At 40.9% G+C, this 20,425-nt stretch overlaps 1 protein-coding gene across 1 annotated transcript in view; it reads left to right on the top strand.

Moving 5' to 3' along the window:
- TMEM164 (transmembrane protein 164) overlaps positions 1-20,425 on the top strand; it is a 126,573-nt gene that overhangs the window by 70,978 nt on the left and 35,170 nt on the right. The window contains exons 2-3 of the mRNA XM_088482925.1: positions 3,872-3,921; positions 7,948-8,014. Of these exons, the coding sequence (XP_088339051.1) occupies positions 3,872-3,921; positions 7,948-8,014 (117 nt within the window). The remainder of the gene's footprint in view (positions 1-3,871; positions 3,922-7,947; positions 8,015-20,425) is intronic.

Genomic DNA, 20,425 nt, shown 5'->3' with positions numbered 1-20,425 from the left:
CTTCGATTTTTTTCCAATATCATGTCACGGATTTTGTCAATGGTTTCTTGTGTGGTAATGGACCTCCCTGGACAGGGATCATCTCCTTGTTTGAATTCTGCTGTCCATTTCTTAACCATGCTGTAAGGCGCAGCCTCCGCTAGCGTCATAGCCATGTCCTCAGGTAGCGAATGACTGCGCGATGAGCAATTACATTTATTTTTTTCAAAATCTGTCATCCTATCCATTTCAAATGCATGTAAAAGAAAAACAGCAGTTATTAACCCTAATCCTAAAAATTCAATTTTATGTGAAAATAACTGTTTAGCACATTTCATTGTACCTTAGGCCACAAACTTTTCAATCACCCCTCGTTTATGTCCTGATGTTGAGTAGTACTGCAGTTAGGGATGACGTGCACAGTTTGCTCCATCTGAGAGCAATGCTTGTATGTGGTCAGTGAAAGTTAAATAATAAAGATTATTTTTCCTAATGCGGGCCATACATCAGCTCTGCAATTCCCTGATGCCAATCAAAAATGCAAACATTAATGGCCGGTGATCCATTTTCAGATCGGGGATGATAAAAAATCCCGCCTCACCAAACCTGATAATTTTTTGGTTGGGATATGTGAATCAAGTATTTCCAACATATTGGATTTTGCAGATTCCCTATTCATCAGTCGAACGGGGAATTGGGGCAATACATTGTAGTTGTAGTTGTATGGGCCTTATCTCTATCATCTTGGACTATTTGTAAATTTCTTAGCATAGCTGGTAGCATTTGGTCTCTGTTATTTCCTGTTATGTGACCAACTCTTTGGGCGGTATGCAATTGTTTTCGTGGTCTGGATCTCCCGTCTAAAGCGACGGGAGATCGGTGGGTGCTTTTCAATTGTTACTACTTTTCGCGCTGATCGCGCCCAAACTGGCCAGGTTTAGCCACGTAAATTGGCTTCCCCCGACCAAAGGGCTGGGTGCGATCGCGAAAAGTGCAGTTTGGACGCCCATAGGTCACTTTGCACCCATTTCGGCTCGCACCCCCTGGGGCTGTGAGCTGAAATGGAGCGCTGGCAGCTGATCGCGCACGATAGGAGCAACAATTAAATAGCTTCGACTGGCGCAAAGGGAGCTGCAAACAGTTGCATTCCTGCCCTTTAAGTCAGAATTCCACCTGGTCCGTTCATTGTGTTCTGCTTCGTGTCTTTAATCTCTTTAAGTCAGGACAGAATGTTCCTCCTTGTTATAGGAGTGGGGTCGTCAGAGTGAGATGGTGGATAGGCAGGGTTATTATTTATCTTTTTGCGGCTGATGTTAATTTTTATAAGTAATGATGCAAGTCACCTCCTCTGACTTTCTGGCTATTGGCATATAAAGTAAAGTAAAAAAAATCAGGGAAGGTGATAGGTGAAGTAGTTAATGGATAATTATTAGGAAATTGTTTTCATTGGTGGCTTTAATAGGCCGTGGAGGCAATACATGTGATTATTGATTCTTCTTCTGCTATTAAACACCAAATTCTAATTTGGAAGTTTGTGAAAAGGAGGTAACTGTGCTGCATAATATGTCTGTTTGTTTTTATACGAAGACAGAATGAGTTTCTGCTGACAGTACAGTACTGTGTGTTTATTAGTGATAGCAATGACATTAGTCCAGAGCAGAGGGCTGGGGTTAACTGAGACTTGTGGAGCAGAGCAATATTTTGACAGCAAGAATAATTTCTTAGGCTACAAATGTAAGATTTCTGTGGAAATCTTTTGTTTTTTTGCACAAATAGGTCACATCTCAGCAATGTAAACTTTGAGAATCCGATTGCACAGCAAATAGAGAATGGTGGTGATTGCTGCTAGATTCCGAGCCTGTATGGTCTGTGTGTCAGTTTCATGGCATATTCATATCTGATTCTGGCTGCAAGAAGTTCCTGGTGTTCTAATTAATGTCAGGCCTTGTGAACAGTAGTGTAGCAGATTCTCCAGAGTATGGAGCCTCCCACTCGGGACTCTTAGTGGACAATAAATCTCAGATCACGATAGTACAGGGTGGCGGATGTGGCTGACTTCTAAAGGCTGATAGTAGAGTTGGTGGCAATGTTGGAAAAGGTGCACTGGGGCTGCATCAGTCTTGTAACACTGACTATGGTGTTTGAGTACTACGCTGTGGCTGCAACACCAGACATGATGTACTGCACCCACTATTATAATAACTGATAAAAGTTCTCAATACACGCATGAAGGATTAAGCAGAGAGAGATCAATATGTACAATGAGAACTCAGATGGTTATGTATTTTTTGTACAAACCCAATTGTTAAACGTTAATGACATTTTAATGTGGTGGTCTGTATGCATTTTTTGCTATCCATTGATGGGAGTTTTCTTTTAACTCGTTACTTGTTCTTTTATGTAAGCTTGTTTCGCAGTGAACATAGCTAGAATATCCTAGGTGATGATACATTTATTTGAACATTCATCAGTTAGATTGCAGCTGTGTCATAGAGCAGAAGTGTGAATAGGTTCTGTAAAAGGTTCCTTTCTGTGTTCTATTGCCTACCCATATCTTACTCTTCCCCCAAATGCCCTGGTAATAGCCTTTATTAAATACCTACTCTAAAGCTGAATGTAACCGTGTTTGATACTGTGGAACTCTCAGCTGGGTCAATTCAATTAGGAGCAATCTTGCAAAAGTGTATTCGCAGCTTAAAAATTGTTTAGAGATGGAAATTTGCAGCATCGTGGCTAATGGAGAAGTGCATGAAAAAGTGGGTAATTCATCATGAACCCCAAAAGAGTGCAACTGCGATAGCAGGGGTATATAGAATGCTGTGATTGTGTCAGGGAGACCCAGTCTGGCATGGTCACATCTCAGTTGCAAAAGAAAATCGCAGTGCTGTAAAAACGGATTACGGAACCCATATCGCTTCTAATTAAATTAACCCCTCAGGGTCTGCAAATATCTCATATGGGGGCCCATTTATCAAAGTGTATTTGAGTTAAAATCCCCGAAAACACCCATTTTCGGAGGTTTACCTCAAATACTAAGTATCCCCCGGATGTATTAAGGAGGGACCGCAGCAGGTTTCTCCGATACCTGCTGTGATCCCTCCATTAGCGCTGGCAGCTGCATCCCCCATAGGTTTCTATGGGGGATGTGATGCTGCCAAATTTACCAATATCTGGAATGCGATACATTCTATATATTGGCCCCGCAGCTAACTCAATCAGTGCTAACACCTGTGCGGCTGGCACGTAAGTTAGAGAAGGCCAGCTCTCGCGGCTAACCCCCCAGGTTAAGTCGCGAGAACTGGCATTCTCCGACTTAACACCGCGCTGAATTGAATAAGTCCGGGAGCTCCCTCCAGGGGCTATTCAATATCGCATTGAATTGAATCGCGCTTATTGTCCTTTACATCAAGCTTTTCCTCTGATGTTCTGCTCCTGTGTCAGCTACCTTATCTGTAATTGTCTAATGGTAGAGCCATGGTTTTCTTAGTGGGAATTCTTGTTTACTTCACATTTGTGACTTATTGCGTATGGCTATCTTAATTTACTTCTACTCAATGACCAAATTAATAAAAAACGAAACCTATGTGAAATGTATATATCCATAGGAAATAAAGGTTGTACATTCCATTTGTCAGTGGATAAATGTGTTTAAACACCTACAGTAGGAACGTTTGACACTTCTGTGATGAACACTAACCTGCCACCACTGTGGATAGCTGTGTGACCTTGTGACAAAGCGATTGCCCTTCAGCTGTGTGCCAGTCTGTCCATGGTGATGTGAAGCCTTGTATGAGCTTTGTTAACCTTTAATATAAAGTCTCATTTTCACATAGATGTTCTCTGCCCTTATGTTTTAGTAACAGTATCAATTCTTCCTCATTTTGCATTGCAGATATTTCTCCTGGCATGTCCCCCATGTAAAGTTGCCACAATAGTATTCAGGTGAGTACTTTGCTTACTGACTTTGGAATATGTTAAAATAATATAAATAAGTCTGTTTAATATATATATATATATATATATATATATATATGTATGTATATATGTATGTATGTATGATGTGCAGGCTCGGATAGGTTCGAGTTTGCACGTGGAGTTCGGATTTTTCCCTCCAAAAAAACGGAACTCAGAAAGAGGCAAACCGTCATCTTACATGGACGAACATCATCATTCCTTTTTGTCCAGGAATGATGATGTTCGTCCATGTAAGATGACGTTTTGCCTCTTTCTGAGTTCCGTTTTTTTGGAGGGAAAAATCCGAACTCCACGTGCAAACTCGAACCTATCCGAGCCTGCACATCATATATATATATTTTTTTTTTTTCTACATGTACCAGCAAATTAAAGTTTAACTGACCAGCTCCTTCTCTTAGCGGAGCCCCAGGGACTCTGCACACTGGAGCAGTATTTCCCAGTACTGCTTCAATTTTATGAAATCGCTCCCAGCTTATTCAGCTCGTTGTGTGTTAAGTTGCCAAATATGTATGTTAGATGGGGGCGCTCTGCTTGTAGCTTCCTATTGGTTGACAAAGTATTATCTTTTGCTGTGCTGTACTGCTGAAACGCTAAAGCTTCAGGAAGTAACTGTCTCAGCACCAGTTCCTGGGCTCCACTAAACGGAAGGAACAGCATAGATGGACCTTAACATGAAAGTGCTCCTATAAAGATGGCACGGTGTTAGCTACAAAATAGATGTAAGTTCATCACTTTTGTAAGTTAAATGACTGCGCTCTATTTTTATAGTATTCACTAGACTAGAAACTCCCATTACAGCGAGTACACTGTTCTTAAATGTATGATGCATAGTGTATTTAAATGAATAAATATAATTATTGAGGTTGAAATATAGTTCACTTAAATAGCTATATTAAATACCAGAGTGATTACTTAGTGATTTTTTTTAACAAGGTGCTGAATGTTGGCATCCAGTGCACGAAATTATTTGACTTTTATATTACTCGTGTATGTATGTATCTCGGCTACATTCGGGCTTCTCACTCATTGGTGGCTTCTCTTCTACCCTTGGTGGGAGCCCTGCTTTGCATTTATCAGCAGGCAGTTGCAGCTGGAATACTTGAAAAATGGTGATCTATATAACGTTCTATGACAAAGTACCCAAGGTAGTTTTACTAAAAACAGGTGAGCCATGAATGCAGGTTTTTTTTTTCCCGTGCTAAAAATTAGTATTGCTAATCTATTGATCATTTAGAAGATATCCGGATTAAAGAACGACAATGTCTAGATAGACAATAGGTTGACACCAGATGGTCAACATGGACAAACGGTCGACAGTGCAGATGGTTGACACACAATTCGTCAAGACATTATTATTATTTTTTTTTTTCAACATTTTTAGGGTTCGTGATGAGGGCTAGGGTTAGACACTAGTGGGTGGGTTAGGCTAGGGTTTGGTTTAGGCACTTAGAGAGGGTTAGGGTTGGGCACCTGGGAGAGGTTAGACACTACGGGGAGGATTCGGGTGAAGATTAGACTTAAATTACAAAATAGTCGACCATTTTTATTTATTTTTTTTGTCGACCGTATGTGGGTCGACCATTTAGTCATGTCTTCCTTTTGTACCTGTCGACTTATTGTCTTACCATCTGCTGTCAGACAATCTATTGAGTGTCTGTCTAGACACTGTCTCTCTTCTATACCACACCCCATTTAGAAACCTTGTGACTGCAGCTCAGCGCATTACAGATATAAAATGACTGTTACGTGCAATCTAACACATTAATCAATGTAGTGTGAGACACTGAACTTAGATAAAAAAAACAATACATTAGCAGATGGCGATACCAAATTTATTTTATGTATCTGAGGAATTCTCTTACATAAGGAACATGGCTGCTTGCCTCTTGCTGCCCTTTTACCCTCGGCACATAAGCAGCATACCCACTGGCATTACTTGAAGCGTTAGTGCATTGCTGCTGCATGATCGTATTTGACATGTGATGGTAACAAACAATTGCTGAGGTATCATTAGGGGGACACTTCATTGACTCTAATCCATTCACGCATACAGTGCCATAAAACAATGGAAAAATCATACTCTTGACCACCAATGCTTGTGGATATGGGATCATTGGAACTAATTATTTATATAGCGTGTTTCTCCCCATAGGATACAAAACGCTTTTTCATTTGCATGTTAGAAAACACGTAATACAAAATAAAGACCTAAACACACAGTGCAGCAATTAGCAGTAATAAGCATTTGTGTTGGGGGGGGGGGGGGGTTTAGAGAATATTTGGACATTAAAGAAATGCTTGTGTAATGCTGGGTACACACTGACAGATGCATTGGCCGATCTTTTGATTGGACAATATATCTGCTGCCCGTCGGCCAGTGTGTACCCGCGATATGTCGGTGAACGTTAACAGTCATATCGCATTGGCTGTGTTGCACAGCCGATGGACAGATATGACTACAGACATATCTGTCCATCGGCAAGTGTGTACGGACAGTCTGCAAGCCGACCGTACACACACAGCGACACCGGCTGTCTTGACCCAAGGGCACAAGCAGATGATGGCCTTTCAGTGTGTATGAACGACCATCATCTGCAGATATATCTGTCAGGTGTGTACTCACCTTAAACATGTATCTTTAGACTTTGAGCTCCTATCATCAGAATCTGTTTTATCAGGATTCATTCTCTGCCAACTGGCACTCACCTTCTCCTGAAGACACTTTCTGTGACCTGGCAGTGAGAAACAATATGAATCATGTAAGGATTGTGCCATCCAGTCCACAAAAATTCTTCAGACACTCTTAGAATCCCATGGTCTATGGTATCAAATTCTGCAAAGGTCCGGGAGGATTAAGATTGAACAATCCATCAGGTTGCCAGTACCATCGGGAGATCATTAAGCTGTTTCAGTACCATCCCTTCTCTTGAATCCTGACTGGAATTGTTCGTAAATATTGTGTGTTGACAGATGGGTCTCCGGTTGGGTTGCAACCACTTTCTAATGCTGGGCATACACGGCCAGATAAAATGTCTGTCAGACCAACAGACATTTTATCTGGCAGCCTGCCAGCCCCAGATGTCGCCGGCATACACTGTGAGATTTCTCTCACAGTGTATCAGCCCGACATCTGTGCTCCGCCCCCGGGGGAGGAGACATTTCCCTGTTCCTTCCGTAGGAAGGAACACAGGAAATGTCTGTCTGTCGGCCGCGCTGGGCATACACTGCTCGATGCGGCCGACAGTTTACCGGTAAATATCGCATCGGACGGGCATGCTGGACAATCCAGCATGCCCGACCGAGCAATAATAACCCTCGGTCCCCCCCCCCCCACACGCTACAATTATCGGGGCAATCCGCCGATATCAGGCGGATCGCCCCGATAATTGTAGCGTGTATGGCCAGCATAAGTTAATCTTCCCTAGAAATGGAAACTAAGGCGTTAAATTGCTATACCAATTCACATACTTTAAACGGTGTGGAATATATGTGTGCTATATAAATAACTTAAAATAGTTTTTTTCCTAGCATTTTTAATGCTATAAAAAACATTTAACAAACAGTCTTATTCCTTTTGTCCCTGTACTAGGATACACAGGATGAATTCTCATTACGCCCCTCATTGTTATGACCTCGCTCATTGCAATGTTTGCAGAAGTTAAAAAGAAGTGTTGCGGTTTAATTTGAATCTTTTAATCTTCATTTGATGCAACTTCTTATTCTTCCCCATTCCCTTTCCATATTAAACCTACAACTGTATTTCAGATTTAATGATCACTTCGCTATTGAAAGGAACACACAAATAATATAAGTAGCAACATCCTCATTAGTAAATTGTATGGATATTAAATAATGTCTTTGAATTCTGTAACTGAAGACTGCTATATGCTTTATGTATAGTCACATATATCCTCTGTGGATTCTTGCATTTCAATAGTTTACAAAAGAAACCACATTGCCCTGTGTAAAATGTAACACGTTATTTTTTTGAAGGTTGCAGATGCATATGCTGAATGGGGCCCTTCTTGCTTTGGTGTTTCCAGTGCTGAACACACGATTGGTATGTATCCTGTGCTTTATACTAGTCCCTGCTATTTTCTCCTAGTAGTTTGTTTTTAGTGATTTACTCTTAAGCCATTTTGAAGGAATGCAAAATAAAAAGTATCTTCAACCCAACCTGGGATACTTACAATTAAGCAAATATTCTATCCTGTGCAGTGACAGTCAGACTGTGGAGTTGCACAGCTACCAGGAACATAAGCAAATATATTGCTGATTCTTTTTGGCTCATTGCAAACTTATAAAGTTCTAAAAGGACTATGCTCTGCCAAGATTTAGAATTGTTTCTTTTATATGTGTGTATTATATACTGTTGGATTTTTATGTACTTGCTTGTATTTTATTAAATTGTATTAAATATATAAACTGCGCTCTTTAATACCCAGTGATAGGTTTATTTCTTTGTAATTCAGCAAATACAGTATAGGTTATTCCCTAATCCTCCATACTGCTGTCTGGGTATATGGTTGAGGCAGAACGAAAGTGAGTGTGCATGTAATATGCTTTCATTTTTGAGCAGAGATGCATGTAATACCACCATATTGTGGTCCCTAAGTGCTTTATCATTGGGGAGGTTTTTTACACGTGAAATTGGCAGCATCAGTGGGTAATGGTAAAATAGTGTTTTCTGATGGGAGGAACCTATTTGGTTGAGCTGTGCCTTGACGATTGGGAGCTAAGCACATCAATGATCAGAGTTTTGCACCATCATAGCAATAATGTAATTGAATTATTCCTACCATGCTTAGTTAAATGTGCCTATTCCACCCCCTCCCAAATCTTATGTAAAAAGGCGGTCCTACTTAGCAGCACCAGTGTTGGCATCGGCCTTTCAGTAGGACTTCCGGAAGCATTGCATGCAGGAAAGTATATTTCTACTTCAGGGTCCATAGGGTATTCACAGGATACCTTGGGGTATAGGAGGAGGACGTCAGACATCTGACACCACAGAGTTAAAGTTTTCATCCTCCCAGGATGCACTGGGGTCCCCCTCCTATACCCCGCCCTTGAGCCAAGGCAAACCAGTGTCGTTGGTGCACGGCTCAGTTGGATCACCTTTTACAGAGGGGGGCTGTAATATCCCCTGAAGTTCTTCAAGGCAGCTGTGGCTGCACAAGATGAGCTGCACAGCATAGACAGTACTGACGTCTATGGTGTCGCTCCTCCACCGGACCAGAACGCCGGTACTGATTCGGGGATGCTGGTGGGTGTCTGGGGTCACAGCTAGCGGTGACCTCAGATTACCTGGACTGTAGCCGGATTCAAGGGGGCAGGTAAGCGGCTGGGTCCCGCGGAGGGTACCCGCCGATAAGTTCTAAGTCCCCAGACTGGGGGCTCCCTGGGAAATGGCTGAACGTGGAGCCAGGTATTAACTTGCGCTTCCACTAGACCACCAGGGACAGTGGGCCGCGGCTAAACTCCGGCGTCCCAGGGGTTAATTGCATGCCAGGGGAGCGCGCCTTCCCTGTCTCACAGCCGGTGCCTCCCCCGCTGCACAGTGCCTCTCCATAGCGGTCTGGCGGGCTGTGTCACCGCTTCTCCCCCAGGCCCGCCTCCTCTCTGCTCCTCGGCGGCTATTTTCAAGAGAAGTGTGCAAACGCTGCTGGACACTGATTACAGGTGGCATCGTGGTCCGGGTCCCCCCGCATACCTCTCCTGCGATTAAGGTCAGAGTATGCAGCACTGTTTCCTACCAGGCTCTGTGTCTGTGTAGTTGATCATATGCTGGTAGTGCAGGGATTTATTTCTGCATTGTATGTGACTTACTGCTAGCACTGCTGCCTGTACTTTCACTTTTGACTGTCAGCCATTTTACTATCCCTGTTCTTCCTTTGCTAAAGCCCTTGCAGTGCAGTGTTGCAGGGTGTTCATTGCCTCACTGTAAAAGCATTTATCTGTGAGGGGAGTCACATACACTCTGTTACACTCATCATGTCTGAGAGTGAACGTGAATTTCCTCTTCATCTAAAGTGCACCACATGAAATGTACTATTAGCGTAGGGTGATGGAAACACTGAGGGTTTATGTAGCAGTGTTCTCCCCAGGCTGTTTTTTGCGGGTGCACCACCCGGCAAGAAACAGCCTACCACCCGGCACTTTGGAAGCCTGCAAGTGGGGACAGTATCTGGGAGCTGTATAAAAAGGACCAGATCCTACAGACTTTGCAGATTTTCCACAATCAGACGACTGGGCCTCTAATAAAAAGAGGATAATTAATATATAAAATGTTATTTCAAATCATAAGGTCAAGGTTTAAAACATTTTATTATTGCGAAGGCCCCCGCCCAGCTACTTCATGATGCCACCCGGCTGGAAAAATTTTCTGGGGAGAAGGGCATGTTATATTATATCACGCCTGATTTCTGTCACTGCGCCTGTGCAGGATCCGCCCTGGGCTTGTTATGCTAAGGCACTTACAACCATTGTGGGCCAGCTAGTGATGCCCCCTGCGTTCCCCCAGATGGGGTTATCACAACAGTCGGTTGTGTCGTCATCCATGCAGGGGTACCGCAGGCAGTTGATGGTACCCCAGTGTCTCCTGAGCGCCTAAACGGAAGTTATCTCTTTATAGGTCTGTTCAGCATATGGATTCAGATGCATCATTGGAGGAATCAGATGATGTGCAGGGTTCTTCTTTGGGGTCTACCTCGGGAGAGGAGAACCATATTTCTACAGTGGATGTTCCATCTTTGGTGAAGGCGGTTAAATAATCCTAGATATGTAGGATGATGAACCAGCTCCTAGTAAGGGGGCTCCAGTGTTTAAACAATGGAACGTGGTAAAAGCTATGTTTCCTAAATCCGAGCAGCTCGCTGAACTTAAGGTGCATATCCACTAACAGACATCGAAACGAGAGCACGATTACAATGTCTGTGATTTGCCTACACTGAACGTTCAGTCGTTCAGTTGTAGGCACATCCATCATCCCAGTACATGCTGAACCTGACAATCAGGTTGTCAGGTTGACCAGCATGTTAGGGCGATGATAGATGGCAAAAATGACCAGCGGGCACGTGCATTGCTGGTCGTTTTTGACATTTAAATGCCCGATTTGCGGGCAATTAACAAGCGATTGAACGATAACCATATAGTTATCGTTCAATCGCCTATTTAATCGCCTAGTGGATTCGCGGCATTATGGAAGAGGCATGGGGTAACCGGGATAAACTGTTTTTATGTTTCTAAAAGATAATAATCATTGTATCCTTTCCCAGCTTCTGAATGTACTAGTGGGAAATCCCTCCTATGGATGCTTAGGTGACACACTTAGTCATGAATGCTACGTTGCCTATTCCGTCAGCATCTTCTCTCAAAGATCCTAGAGACAGGAAATTGAAACAGGTCTTAAGGCAATATTTTCATCATCTGGAACTGTTACTCATCCAGCTATTGCTGGAGCCTTGGTAGCCAAAGTGGTTGAAGAAAGGACGGGGCATTGGAGTTTTCTCTACCAGATGCTACCAGAAAACAGCTCACATATATTTCTGACATATAGGAAGCAGCCTCCTATTTGGGAGGAGCTGCAATAGATGTGGGACTCTTAACTTCTAAAGCATCAGCAGCTTCAGTGGTGACTCATAGGGTCCGTTTGACCCTGTATCAGATTTCCAGTCCCTTAACCAAAGAAGGCTCTGGAATCCTTACCTTTCTATGGAAATATACTTTTTGGAGCAAAGTTAGATAAAATAGCTACTCTGGCAGCTTCAGGTCTGCCATCTACAGCTACATTAAAGTCTAGCCAGTTTTCTTTTCAGTCCTTTCGTCCTCAGGGACGAGCAAAGGAACAATCTTCTTCCAGGCCGTCTAGTTTTCGCAGGACAACCATGAGACAAGCTAAGAGATCTGGGCCGGCCAGACGTCCAGCTTCTAAGCCAGACGACAAACCCTCAGGCTGATAGGGTGGGCCTCCTACTGGGGGATCCCAGGTTGGGGGTCCGACTTCTTCAGTTTACGGAGTACTGGCATCAAACAGATGCTTGGGTCCGAGAAGTGGTCTCTCAGGGGTATGCCTTAACTTTCTGGATGCATCCTCCCCAGAAGTTTTATTGCACAAATCCTCCATCAGATACGGTCAAGGCCTTATCCGTGTACCCAAGTTCCGTATGGAAACTCTTCTGTCAGTTATTTTGGCAATGGAGCTTGGGGATTTTATGGCTTCCCTGGACATTCAGGATGCGTATCTGGATGTGCCTATTACGCCATCCTACCAGCAATTTCTACATTTTGCTAGCCTGCAACAACATTACCAGTTTCAGGCACTGCCCTTTGGTCTATCTACGGCCCCTGGGTCTTTACCAAATAAATGGTGGTTATAACGGCCTATCTCAGGCGTCAGGGAATCCGAATACTACCATATCTGGATGACCTGATATTGGCACAGTGTCCAGTTGTTTTAAAACACCATCTCCAACTGACCATTGCCTGTCTACAGAAGATCACAACAATTTTATAGAAATAAATAAATCCTTCTAATGAGAGAGCGCTGCTTAATCAATATTTAATCGTTTACAAATGAGCACATAGATATTAAAAATAATAAAATATCACATAGAAATAGGCACATGAATAGTTAAAACATTATAATAATGTGGATCCATGATATTAAACATTCAATAAAAAATAACATAAAATAGAAAAATATTACGTAACAAAACCAATCAATCTGTTTGGTCACTTACTGATAGTCAGAAAAAATGCTCAATGGCTACGTTCCGGAATGCATTGATAATATAAACACAGTTCATAAATCCAGCGTATGTTAGTATTTGGTAATTGAAAATGTCCAGTTGTAATTAGTATTTGTAATGTTAGTAATCTTTATCCAGGTCTAATGGTCATTGAACAGCATGTTCCACTAGTTATTAGTATTGTGGACAACCTGTTAAATCCGGAGTAAATTTTAAATTAGTGAGATTAAGTCCGTTTTATAGTGTAAGTAGTAGGACTTCCTCTAGTAGGCTTGGTTAGTACATGATTAGTTATGTCATAAAGATAAAAGGCTCGTTTTAAAACATCCCCCCTTCCAATCCACTTAGCATATATAACAAGCAGCCAATTATAGGTTGAAATGCTGCACAGGGCACACAGTCCCAAAGCGTAGCAGACTTGCATTGGCAGGTACCGGTACCTATTTAGAAGTTGTCCGCATATAATCAGTTCACAATGGTCAGCGTGTCTAGCCGGAAGCGGGGACCACAATGAATATGGATTACGCGTTTCTCCGCCTCCAATATCAATCAGTGGCTTCCTCAGATAGTCTCCTGTTCTTCAAGAGCCTTTATTTATACCTTCGGCACTTTTAATTAGGCACAGTGCCGCGCATGTATACCAAGCACTTCCGCGTTCCGAGCCTCATTTTCATTATCATTGCTTGTCTGGCAGCCATCTTCTATTGTAAATCAAGCCTCGCTCTCATTACTATTAATTTTCTGGCAGCCAGGGAGCTAACTGACCAAGCCTTTCTTTCATCTCCAGTGGCCATATTCACATTAACTTCCACAGATCTAACTATCTCCATACTTCCCCTCTTAAAAACTAACAATACCGACATGGACCCCACCACCCCTAAAATATATATATGTCCATGAGCATCCTATATAAAAAAAAACATTATTTATTAACACTGTACACATGTAAAACCTACAAATAATCCTATCTTATTATTCATTCATAAGTTGGCCAACATAAAAAATTACGACCATATCCCTTTATATAAATAGAGGTATTGACAATAATCCATTTTAAATACCACATATCAAAAAATAAAACATTATATATACCCGTATATCCCCAATACACTAATTTATTGTTTATGACAGTAATATTTTAATAAGACCAATTACAACCTCATTAAACTTTGTGGCAAACAGGTCATCATGAAGGGATAGCCATACACCTATAAAAATATTCTAATTATAATAAAGGTGGTAATTATAAAACCCTTTAGCTCCAAGGTATTAAATTCAATTAGGAATCCACTCAAAAATTCTATAAAAATCCTAACAAAAACCATTATAGGGAATCATATATTTTAATTTATAGTTTATAAATGGATACCTCAATGGAAGGACCATCTACAACACTATATTAATCGCCATAATCTTATAAAATGTGAAGACTCTAACCTATAATCTCCAGGAAGGTAATAATCTTGAATTTATGAGAGACCTAGATGTCCCCTATATGACGCGTGAGATGACCTAAACCAGACTAAATTATATAAGTAGCTACACATTATTTAGCTCTATTGTATAATTCAGACCTAATGGGGACAAGCTCTTAAGCCGAAAGATCCTATAGGCTTCCTTCCTACATAATTTAATGTATCCATCACCTCCCTTCAGAGTTTTGTTCACCTGTTCAATAGCCTTAATCTTGAGGTTATCACTCTGACCTGCTTCACATATCGAAATATGTCTGTAATAGAGTATTGTTCCTGACTTTCTTTGTTCCGTTGGTGCTCCGTGTATCTAACATGTAGGGACCTGATCGTCCGGCCCACATACTGCATTCCACATCCACATTCTAATAGATATACAACGAATGTGGATCTGCAATTTATAAAGCTATTTATCAGAAACTTCTTTGAGGAGACAAGACTCAAATTCTATACTTTTCTTGTCTGTGTCTCTACATGTATTACACTCCCTTGTTCCTTGTAGAATCCTTTTGGTCTTTGTGGTTACCAAGAGGTACCTCCTTTTTTTCATTCTTTACTGATCTACTCCTCCTAAAGAGGCTAGGGGCTAATTTCAGCTTTAAGTTATCAGATTTTCTAAATATAACATTACTGCTCAATCCTGGTACTTTATTTAATAACGCATCTAGTTCCAAAAGCGGGAAATAATTTTTTATAATCTTTATTATCTCCTATGCATTAGCATTGTATTTAGTGGTAAATAACATCGATCTTCCATTAGCCTCCCCCTTCTTTTTCTTATTTCCAAATTGGTTCTCCCTCAATAGGTTGGTCCTATCAATACTGTTTACTTCTTTTAGAGTTTGATCTAACAGAGAGACCTGGTAGCCTTGATCTAGAAAAGATCTATATAAACATTCTGCTTGTCTTGAAAAAGCTTCTGGAGTAGAACAATTTCTTTTTAGCCTCAAAAGTTGGCCCTTCGGTATGTTATCTTTCCAATTTTTATGATGATTACTCCAATAGTTTAAATATCTGTTTTGATCAACCTCCTTAATGAAGGTTTCAGTTGTGATCTGGTTATATTTGATGGTGATTGCGATATCCAAAATATTAATAGATGACTGGTGTATTGTGCTAGTGAGTTTAATCCCAAAAGAATTGTGATTCATTTGATCTAAAAAATCATATATAGATATAGTGTTCTCATCCAAAATAAAGAAAAGATCATCGATGTACCTACCATAGAGGACCAGACCCGCCCCGAGATTCTGCCCCCACACATGGTGGTCCCCAAACCTGCCTATGAATAGGTTGGCATAGCTCGGAGCGAATCTGTTCCCCATGGCGGTACTACGAGTCTGAAGAAAAAAATGTGAATCAAAAGTGAAATAATTATGATTAAGTATAAATTTAATTGCTCGCAAAATAAATCCTCTCAAATCTTCAGAAAGTAAATTATCTGATGATAAATAATATTCCACAGCTCCAATACCTAAATCGTGTTCTATATTTGAATATAAAGACTCAACATCGCATGTGATAAGATAACTGTTTCCATTTCATATCCCCAATGAGTCTCAAAAAAATATGTAGTGTCTTTAATATATGATTTTAAATTCTTTACATATTTCTGTAAATGACTATCTACAAACGATGAGAGATTGTCATAGAACCCACACTTGAGATAGTGGGTCTCCCAGGTGAGGTAATTATAGATTTATGTAGCTTTGGCAAATAATAAAAGGTGGGTATAACCGGGTGAGGTATTGTTCAAAAACAAAAAAGTTTCTCTGGATATCGCATCCACCAGCAAGGCATTTTCCAGCATATATCTCATTTCTCTCTGAAATCGTATTGTGGGATTACCATCTAATCTAATCTTTTGTAGAAAAACCATATTATCCAACTGTCTATAGGCCTCCATGGAGTAGTCCAGAGTATTCAGAATAACGATTCCCCCCATCCCTCCCCCTTCTTATCAGCTTGTTTAATAACTATGTTGGAATCATTACATAGTTTTTTCAATGCTAATTTCTCTTTGCTGTTTAGATTACTCTTTGGGGCTTTCTTATTTGTTTTCTTGCACATAACTCTGAACTGCTCCATGGTAGCCTCATAAAAGCTTCAACATATGGACCCCTATATTGGAGGGGATAGAAATCTGATTTTAATTTATTTTTATTATTCAATCCCTCCTCTTACATCATATAGATATTCTATTTTATTTTCCTCCGATGTTTCTGAGGCTAAGGACTCTAGTATATCGACAATCTCATCATCTTTATCTTGGATGATAGGGGACCCTATCTCTCCCTTTTTGTTAAGTGTTTTTATAGCAAAATATCGCTTCCTACTTAGAGTCCTTACATATCTATTCAAATCAATAAATAGATCGAACAAATTTGGTTTTGATGTGGGTGTGAAATTGAGGCCTCTTTCTAGAAGCTTTTTCTTTCTCAGTCAACACTTTAGAAGACAGATTGACTATTCCTTTCTTATTTAGTTCAGGCGTACACTTTTTATTTGATTTTCCTCTCTTTCCCCTGATTCTTGGTCTCTGTATTGTTGTTGGCCAACTTAGTTTTGTTTGATTTCCATTTGGGCGATTTGCATGTCTGTAGCTCTCCCCTAAAAAAAAAATCCTTCTCTCTGTGACTCCCTATATTGAATAAATGACTCTCTCCTTCCCCTTCTCATATTTTCTATTTGTCTCCATCTAGGTGTATATGAATCATGTGTTGGATCATTTTGGTTCAAAATCTCCTATCCTCTAAGGAAGGCCCTATATCATTATGATGATCCCTACTTTGGACATAGCTACCTCCCTTCTTATTCCTAAATTGGTAATCTATATGGAGAATTATATTTATTCTATCTGGGGGGGTCGGTGATTCTTTTGTATAGCTTAAGGATTAAAATCTGAATATACTCTATTTCATTCCTCTATTAAATGAGTGTACTTCACCTTTTTCATAATCTGTTTGGTCTGTAGTGAATTTTCCATTTTTCCTTGACATTAAGGATTTTTCAAAATCTTCCACATTTTTATTCACTTTACTATCTCTATCTTGGAAGCCATGTTCGCTGCCAAAACTTTTTAGAAGGCCTTGAATTTTCTCTATTTCTTGTTGTATTTCTTTTACTTTAATTTCTCTATGTCTAATGAGCAACCTCATTAGATTTTTTGAACAATAAATTGGAGTATATGATTCCCTAATAAGGGTTTTTGTAAGGTTTATATTTAGAATTTTCGAGTGGATTCCTAATTGAATTTAATACCTTGATTCTAAAGGGTTTTATAATTGCCACCTTTGTTTATTATAATTAGAATATTCTTATAGGTGTATGGCTATCCCTTCATGATGACCTGTTTGCCACAAAGTTTAATGAGGTTGTAATTGGTCTTATTAAAATATTGTCATAAACACTTAATTATTGTATAGAGGATATATGGGTATATATAATGTTTAATTTTTTATATGGTATTTAAAATGGATTATTGTCAAAACCTCTTTATTTATATAGAGGGATATGGCCGTCATTTTTTATGGTGGCCAACTTATGAATGAATAATATAGGATTATTTGTAGGTTTTACATGAGTGTACATTGTTAATAAATATATTTTTTTTATATAGGATGCTCATGGACATATATATTTTTTAAGGGTGATGGGGTCCATGTCGGTATTGTTAGTCTTTAAGAGGGGAAGTATGGAGATAGCTAGATCTGTGGAACCATATTGGAACAATATGGTGACCGGAGATGAAAGAGGTTTGGTCAGTTAGTTCCACGGCTGCCAGAAGCCCGATAGTAATGAGAGCGAGGCTTGATTTACAATAGAAGATGGCCACCAGATGAGCGATGATATCGAAAATGAGGCTCTGAACGCGGAAGTGCTTGGTACACATGCGCGGCACTGTGCCTAATTAAAAGTGCCGGAGGTATAAATAAAGGCTCTTGAGGAACAGGGAACTATCTGAGGAAGCCGCTGATTGATATTGGAGGCGGAGAAACGCGTAATCAATATTCATTGCGGCCCCCACTTTCGGCTAGACACGCTGACCATTGTGGTGAACTGATTATATGCGGACAACTTCTAAATAGGTACCGGTACCTGCCAATGCAAGTCTGCTACGCTTTGGGACTGTGTACCCTGTGCAGCATTTCAACCTATAATTGGCTGCTTGTTATATATGCTAAGTGGATTGGAAGGGGGGATGTTTTAAAACGAGCCTTTTATCTTTATGACATAACTGATCATGTACTAACCAAGCATACTGTAATTACTACTGGACTTTTTCAATTACCAAATACTAACATACGCTGGATTTATGAACTATGTTTATATTATCAATGCATTCCGGAACGTAGCCATTGAGCAATTTTTCTGACCATCAGTAAGGGACCAAACAGATTGTTTGTTTGTTTTTTTGTTTTTTCTTATGTAATATTTTTCTATTTTATATTTTTTTATTGAGTGTTTAATATCATGGATCCACATTAATATTATAGTGTTTTAACTATTCATGTGCCCATTTCTATGTGATATTGTATTATTTTTAGTATCTATGTACTCATTTGTAGGCGATTCAATATTGATTAAGCAGCGCTCTCTCATTAGAAGGATTTATTTTTTTTTCTATAAAATTGTTGTGATTTTCTTACTGGAGGTTGGCAACCCTCCCAGAGAGAGCAGCAGCTTGATTAAGTAAGATCTGTTAAACAGACCAGCTCCCATATACTTTGTGTGTTTTTCTGTCTACAGAAGCATGGCTGGATCATCAATTGGAAGATATCCTCTCTTTCTCCAACACAGCAGATGGTACATCTGGGTGCACTTCTCGATTCTCAGGCATAGGGTGTTTTTACCAGAGGACAAGATCGCGGCCCTATCATTGCAAGTACGCAAGCGATGCAGGTCCTGGGGTCGATAGTATCCACCTTCGACATGGGGTATGCTCAGTTCCATTCCAGGCCTCTGAAAAATGGATTCTCTCCATGTTTAACGGACAGTATAATCTAATAAGGTCCCAGAGGATCCTTCTCACGCCATAGGTTTGTCTCTCTCTTACTCATGGTGGCTACAAAAGGATCATCTGGACAGAGGTCGCCCATTCTGGATTCCAAATTGGGTGCTTCCCCATGGACGCCAGTCTTTGCGGATGGGGGGCAGTGACAGGTCATCACATCTTTCAGGGAAGATGGACAAATCAGGAAAGTCCTCTACCAATAACCATTCTGGAGCTTTGAGCAGTACATAAAGCACTCATTGTGGCACAGGACCTGCTCCAGGGAGGGCCGGTCCAGATCCAGTCCGACAACGTGACCACAGTAGCCTTTCTCAATCATCAGGGAGGCATGTCAAGTCATGCAGCCATGAGGGAAGTGACAAATATTCTGATTTGGGCAGAACTTCATCTTCCAGCCATCTCTGCGGGAGTCCTAAGTTGTCATGATATACACGCGGGAGAGTGGTTTCTCCACCCCGGGGTTTTTTCAACTACTGGTGAACAGATGAGGCCTACTAGACGTAGACCTCATGGCATTAAGTCACAACTACATGGTCCCCAGGTACGGGTCCAGGACCAGAGATCCCTCAGCAGTCTTCATGGATGCACTAGCACTAAGATGGGACCTTAAGCTGGCGTATCTCTTTCCTCCGATTTCCCTCCTCCCAGGGGTTCTCAGGAAATTCAAGCAGGAAGGCGGAGCAGTAATATTAGTGGCTCCTGCTTGGCCCAGACGTCATTGGATCACCAACATACGGAATTTATCCATAGACAGTCTGTATCCTCTTCCTCTATGGCCAGATCTATTAACGCAGGGTCCCTGCCTGCATCCGGACTGACCTTGCTTGTTTTTGACGGCGTGGCTCTGAGTCTTCCATTCTCCAGCTCTGTGATTCAACGCTGCTTAGGGCACGAAAGCCTTCCTAACCTTAAGGTGTTTAGGGTTTCCTGGGTACTTGCTTTTCTCCAGGCTGGATTGGACCTTGGTCTCCGCCTGGCCACTTTGAGAGTGCAGGTACCTGTACTGTCACTCTGGTTCCAGAGAAAGATTGCTTCTTTACCAGATGTTAGAATTTTTTTTCAGGGAGTTCTCAGAGTTCAGCCTCCTTTTGTCCCACCTGTAGCACCATGGGTTTATTCTTTGGTTCTCAAGGGGCTACAAGCTCCCCCATTTGAACCTCTGGACTATGTAGATTTGAAATGGTTGACAACGAGGACACTTTTTTTTTTTTCTTTTCCCCTATCTCTTCTGCACGCAG

The sequence above is a fragment of the Taudactylus pleione genome, unplaced genomic scaffold (assembly GCF_031769625.1).
Source record: "Taudactylus pleione unplaced genomic scaffold, aTauple2 ptg000296l, whole genome shotgun sequence".
Classification (NCBI taxonomy): domain Eukaryota; kingdom Metazoa; phylum Chordata; class Amphibia; order Anura; family Myobatrachidae; genus Taudactylus; species Taudactylus pleione.
This window is presented reverse-complemented; position numbering and strand designations above follow the sequence as displayed.